General features: G+C 41.8%; 1 protein-coding gene across 4 annotated transcripts in view; it reads left to right on the top strand.

Annotated features, from left to right (window-relative positions):
• The first annotated feature begins 962 nt into the window (after positions 1 to 962).
• The window catches only part of LOC137232005 (adenylate cyclase type 10-like), a 38647-nt gene continuing 32926 nt past the window's right edge, over positions 963 to 6683 (top strand). For all 4 annotated transcript variants that reach the window (XM_067753017.1, XM_067753018.1, XM_067753019.1 and 1 more), the window contains exons 1-4: positions 963 to 1166; positions 2090 to 2194; positions 4739 to 4777; positions 5498 to 5641. In XM_067753017.1, the coding sequence (XP_067609118.1) occupies positions 1010 to 1166; positions 2090 to 2194; positions 4739 to 4777; positions 5498 to 5641 (445 nt within the window). In that variant the 5' untranslated portion in view covers positions 963 to 1009. The remainder of the gene's footprint in view (positions 1167 to 2089; positions 2195 to 4738; positions 4778 to 5497; positions 5642 to 6683) is intronic.

Genomic DNA, 6683 nt, shown 5'->3' with positions numbered 1-6683 from the left:
GTGTCTTGAATTTTGAGGAGTCTACATCCCCTGGGTTCTGGGTTGTGTTTATAATGCTGATATTGTGAACTCTGTAAACACACATGTAAGCTCTGGACAGTGTGTCAAACTTGAGAGTGTCCAGCCTTTCAGCTGTGTCTCCCCTTGATCTCTTTTCCTTCCCTTTCGGCCCTCCCACCCTACTGAGGAAATATTTTCTGTCGCCTGTGGACTGATCATACATTTGGTCTTCCCACTGTAAGTGTTCATGAAAACACGATGAATTAATTCCATGAGTAAAATTAGCCCTTCAGTTACCAACCAAACAGCATTGTTATATGATATATTGTAGAACTAAGAATAGTAAAGATGTAATTTTTTATTTATGCAGAAAAACATAGATGCATTTCTGATTGTTAAAAATCCACAACACGCTCGTCCTTTTATTGCTTTGTGTTCACCAATCTGAGCCACAGACCGGCAGCCTCAAATGGGCCATTACCACACGAAGTGTGAGAAAAAGCGCGCAGGGGGAGTACTCCCGTGAGACCAAATGACCTGTCCTGGCAGACAACAGAAGTGGAATAAGTTCCCTAACAAGGAAAAAGACTTCCTGTGCTAAACGGCCTTAGTCTAACGGTGTTAAATTTAAAAACCATCCTGAGTTTGCTTTAGTCAGATGCCAATGGAACTTGTCCTTAGAAAATAATACGAGGAAAAGACCACCCTATTGATATTTATCCCAGGTAATCAGTTTTATCGTAAAAGCAGCTTCACGTTTGAAAGAGATTTTAAAACGTCAGGCTTTGCTCCTTCGAACGCGCCGCCCTGCCCTCCTTCCGCCCCTCCGCCCCCGGAATCCAGAGCAAGCGCAAAAGCTTTGAAAACAGGTGGGCGGGGCCCCAAGGAAGCCCGCACTGATTGGTTGGCGGGAGGGACCCGTCAGGGCCGTCGTTGCGGATTGGCTACTACGCGAAGAAACGCTGTTACAGGTCGTTCGGCGAAAAATTTCGCCGCTGCCGTCGCCGCTATGGCGACGGGTAAGGGGGTGGCGCCGCCGCCTCTGTGGCCAGTAGAGGCCCGGCTGGCGGCGCTGCTTCCAGACCTGCTGGTCTTCAGGAAGCCCCGGGGATCGGAACACGAGCTTGCCACGGCCCAGGGCGTCCTCCTTGGCGTCCACGTGACGGGTGAGGGCGAGGGGAGGTGCGTCGCTCTCCCGACCTGCCGGAGGGGCGGCCGTTGGGCCACAGCTGGTAGAGTCCGCGGCGGTTACGGGCCTGGCCCCGGGGCGAGCTAAAGGCACGGTTTCATTGCACTTTCGCCGCCGCCGCCGGAACCTGAGGGTCATTTTCCGAGCAGGAGGACGCCTTTTCGGACGATCTGTCGTAGCCCTGGAGTTCACTTCAGCGATGATGAAATTGAGACTCAGAAAGGGGAAAGGGCTTTTTCGGGGCCATATGTCAGGCTTTGGACCCAAGTTTTTCCCCAGTCCCGAGCATTTTCCAGTAAGCATTCTGCTTCATCCAATGATTTTGTTTAGTTATTTCCTTCTTTGGGCCCATAAGTAGGTGCCCGCCATTGTTCTAGGAGTTGAGACCTAGCAGCTACTTTGAGAGTCGTTCCTTTAACAGGTATTTGTGGAGTTTATGTGTCACGGATATGAAGATGAGTGATTCGGGTGCCTGTCCTCGGAGGAGCTCACCATATGAGTTCTCCACAAAGCTTTCATCCATTCTCCTTGTCAGTGGTTTCTCTATCCCTCACGTGGGTGGGGAGAGGGGAACCCTACAGGTTCCCTTGGCCAGGGAGCCTTAAGAGAGTATGATGGGAAAGCAGTAGTAGCTGGATTCCAATGAAAAGGGCACTTGTGGGTGAATCTTCACCATCTGCAGCTTCTAGAAACATGGGGAAGGTAGCCCTCTGGACTCCCAGAGGCAGCAGCAGCCAGCCTGGCCCTGAGTACTTGCTAAGTAACACCACGTTAAAGGATAATGAAATTACTCATCTTGAATAGATCTGCTTCTGTTCCACTGGCCTGATGTGTGGAGGGAATAGAGCCTAAAAGTTTAGGATTTGCAGCTAACATAGTAATTTTTTCTTTGTTGGTCAGGGTTTACAGCATTAATGGACAGGTTCAGCCTGAGCTGCAAGTCGGAACGTGACATGGACACATTGGCCCACATCTTCAGTAATTACATTAGTGACATCGTGGAGCGTGAGTGACCGTTGTAGGGGAGCAAGGAGGTGTGGTGATGGGCTCTTGAGGGTTTGTAGCAGAAGGGGGCTCGGGGGCACTTTAAAACATACTAAAGTGACATCCCTTTAGTGTCACTCATCCTTTATTTCTTCAGGTTGCCTCTGACGAGCTAGATCTTTGCCTGTATCTGCCATTCTACGCAGTCGCACATCCTGTTGACTCGGTGTTCAGAAAGGGGGAAAATGCTGATTTTTACTTTGCATGTTTGTGTTTTATTTCAAAATAAAGTATTCCTCAGGTTGTGTCTTCTAACAGTAATATAATGTGCCTCGTGTGTATATCAGATATAATTTACAGAACACCTTCCCATTGTATTACTGCATTTTGATCCTGTGAAGTAGGACTGAGTTTTATTTTCTGCCATGTATCAATACTAAGCTGTGGATATTTGCCTAATCTGAGGAGGAAAAAGAAAACCTTTTCATTTGTACAGTAAACATGTTTTGAGTACCTACTCTGTGACATAACAGTGTAATAGGTGCAGGGAGTGCAAAAACCCATTCTTCGAGGAGTTTTCAGTCTAGTTAGGTCTACCTAACAGAAATTACTCTGGCCCTATACCCTTTAGTACTAATATAACATTCCCTTCATGTACTGACAGTATCCTGTTGAGTTATGTCCATCATTCTGAGATTCACCAGAATGATTACTTTGTGGCATCTTCTTTAGCCACATAAAGTGGCTATGTGACTCACCCCTTACCCCTGAGGAACAAGTATAAAAAATATTTTGGGAATTCCCTGACGTTCCTGTGGTTAGGACTCTGCGCTTCCAATGCCGGGGCCGGGGTTTAATCCCTGGGCCAGGGTTCAAACTAAGATCCTGTAAGCCAAACGGCACTGCCAAAACTTTTTTTTTAATTTAAAAATAAAAAGTCTTTCAATTGATCAAGTTTAGATGAAAGAAATAGAAATTATGTATCATGTGTGTATGATACATAATCATGTGTATGATAACACCAGGAGACGCTGGGTACTAGAAATACATGGAAAAATAAGAAAGACACAGTGTCTGCCCTCATGGAGATTGTATTATTGTGATCTGATGGAGGGTAGGTGGTAAGAATGAAAGCTGGAAGAGGCATTTGGAGCAGCTGTGGAGAGATGATGGAAATTTCATCTAGGTTAGTGATTCTCAACCTTGGCAGGACATTAGATAACCACTCAGGAAGCTTTTAAAAATCCTGAGGTCTAGGCTTCACCCCAGTTAAATCAGAATGTCTTGGGTTTCCCCCAGGAATAAGGATGTTTAAAGTTTCATAGGTGATTTCAGTGTGCAGTAAAAGTTGAAACCATTGGTCTAGATACATGCTATGAAGGGAGCTATATAGAGATGAATTGATTTGAAATATATTTTGCAGTTCAGCAGACAGGATTTTCTAATGTGTTGGATTTCAGTGGGAAGTGGTGAGGAAAGGGACCCTCAAGTTTTTTGCCTTTCATACTGAATTTATGGTGATGTCACTTATCAAGATGGGAAAGATGGCTTTGAGAGAAAATCAAGGGTTCTGTTTTAAGTATATTGAGTTTAAGATGTTAATAAGTCAGTCAACTGGAGAAATGAAGTTAGTGGGTATGATTGAGCCTGGAGCTCAGAGAATAGATCTGTTAGAGATGAAAAGTGAATTGATGGCATAAAGAGGTTACTTAAAGAACTGATTGAGTCCACGTGGAGAGAGTGTAAATGAAGAAAAAGAACCTAAGACTGAGGAACTCCAGGGGAAGATTAGGAAGAAAGAACCTACAAAAGAGACTATAAAGCAGCCAGTCAGGTAGGATTCTGTGGTATTCCTGAAGCCAAAGGGGAGATAGTGTCTCTAGAAGAAGAGGGCCATTCTAGCTGGGTTGAAAATGAAAAGTGTCAAAAATAGTGATGTCTGAAAAATACTGAATTTAGCAAAATGAATGCTGTGTTGATTTTGATCATTTTAGTGAAGTGGTGGAAATGGAAGTCAGATTGGAATAAACTGAGAAGAGAATGGTAGAGGAAAAAAAATAAGCATGAATTTGATAGGAGGAGAAACTTGTATATCGCCAGCTCTTTTGAGAATTGTTTTGCTGGGAATGTAACAAAAATTGAGCTAGTAACTAGAGAAGAAGGCAGAGTCAAGACTAGGTGGGTTAATTTTGATGTGTTTTGTTTTCTTTTTTAAAAAAAAAGATATTAATGGGAATGATGGAGTAGAGAGAAGATAAGGAAAGGAGTGAAGTTCTTGGGAGGGTGAGAGGGACTAAGATGCAGAGCACCAATAGGGGGATGGCTTTGAAGATAACAGGAGGACTTCTCTTCCATTTTAGAGAAGATGGATAAAGGAACAGGCAGATTTGAGGAGAAGCTAGGGGAAAGGAAGAAGGAGTCTAAGCCTTGGAGTGAATAAATTGACCAGAAAAGATATGAGGAAAAACTCTGTAGGCCATTCTTTTCATCATATATTATTCTGCCACGATCTGGCATGTCTCTGATTTCGACTCATTTTCCTCTCTCTCCCTTACTTGATTTCAGATGTGCTCTGTTTTGGAGGGGATATCCTAAATATCACAGGTATTTTTCTTTTTTTCCTGAATATTTAAAGCACTGTAAGCAAGGAAGCCTATAGGTGGAATTTGGCATGTTTGTTTATTCAGCATTGTTTGATTAGTATGTGCTGGGCCCTGGGGAAACAAAGATGAGGAAGACACAGTCTCTGCCTCACATGATCTCCCAGTCTAATGGAAAAGCCTTGTCCATATTAAGCTCCCACGTACTTTACATTTTGTTCACATTGAATGACAGGAAAATAAGTGCCTATAAAGCATTCATGAGAAAACTAATGAGAAACTTGGTCATTAATAGCAGAAGCTAAGTAGGGAAGAAGTCTAGCTTGTTTCCTATCTGGAAAACTCTTAGGATTCTTAACAGCTATATGCCATAGAGTTGGCCTGTCTTTTCATTTAAACTTAAACAAACCACTTAAAATCTTAAAATTCAACTTGAATGTAAACCTACACTTCGTGAACCTCTTAGATCTGTTAGTATACTGATGGAGAGAAGAGTACCAAAAATAGCCCTAGGTTTTAGGAACATTTCAGCTTCTACTTAGTCATGTTTTTATATGCTGAATAGTTTTAAGGATCTAAGGCCGTATTGTAACCTAGTATGATGTATAGGGCCAAGAAACCTTGTCTGACACCTTGCATGATATCTTCTGCATTATTGGGGGCTTTGCTCTGGCAAGTGAATCCAGATGTTTGATCTCTGTCAGCCTATCTTGTGTCTCTACAGGGAATGTGCTCCTGGCACTCTGGACAGTGGAACAGGATCAACTGAGTGACATCATTACCCTGGTGGCAAAATGCAGTCTGGAGATACAGGAGAAATTTGGGATCTACCATACCAGAGAAGGCCAGGACCTGCAGCTAAAGATAGGTATTAGCTACCAAAAGAGTGATCAGTTGGAAAACAAAACAAAACAAAACAAAACAGTATAAACAATTCAAAAGATAAATGACAACCTGGAAAAAAATATTTGCAACTTATATCACATAGACAACAGGTGAATTTTCCTAACATAGAAAAAACACCTAGAAATCAAGAAAAGACTAACATTCTAACAGAAAAGTGAGCAAAGAACATGAATAAATAACACATAAACAAAGAAATCATCCCTTGTAACTTGGGAAAAACTGGTCAACTTCATAATAAGAAAAATGCCAATTGAAAGTACCAATTGAGATCATTTCTTACCTAGAGCTATGGAAAAATTCAGATGCTGAACACACTGTTGATAAGGTTGTGAGGAATAAGCCTTCTCACACAGTGCTGGTGGGAGTCAACAGTGGTACAACTTCCCTGGAGGGTGATTCAGTAATCTCTACCAAGATTACAAATGCATTTTTTCTTCAACCCAGCAATCAACATTTATCCTTCAACCCCAACGTTTATCCTATAGGTATACCTGAGTATTTATAAAATATCATATGTATAAGACTATTGATTGCAATATAGATTGTGATAAAAGGTTGAAAATTATCTGTAGGAGACTGGTTAAATAAACAATAGTAGGTCTACCCAATGAGATTCTCTGCCACTTTACAAAAAGTTGTTTTGATATAGCAGTATCTCCAAAATATAGATGAGAAAAACCAAGATGCAGAGCACTGTGTTTAGTATGCTACTTTTGAGTAAGGAGGAAAAATAAGAATTTTTCTTATTTGTTTATATTTGTATAAAGAAACACTGGAAAGATATGTAAGAAACTAATAAAAGTTACCTGTTGGGGGAAAATAGTGTAGATAGGTATATAGGTGGAATCAAGACTTTTCAATGTATATCCTTTATATAGTTTGGTTTTTTAATTATGTTACTGTATTACATTATCAAAAATATAATGCCATAGAAATTTAAAAGCTGTACACAGAGGCCATAGTTTCAACAGGGTCAGGATTGAAGGCGAAGCTCTATACGAAAA

Source organism: Pseudorca crassidens, chromosome 10 (genome assembly GCF_039906515.1).
Source record: "Pseudorca crassidens isolate mPseCra1 chromosome 10, mPseCra1.hap1, whole genome shotgun sequence".
NCBI lineage: Eukaryota > Metazoa > Chordata > Mammalia > Artiodactyla > Delphinidae > Pseudorca > Pseudorca crassidens.
Note: the sequence above shows the minus strand (reverse complement) of the source record. Positions and strands in the feature narration are given on the sequence as shown.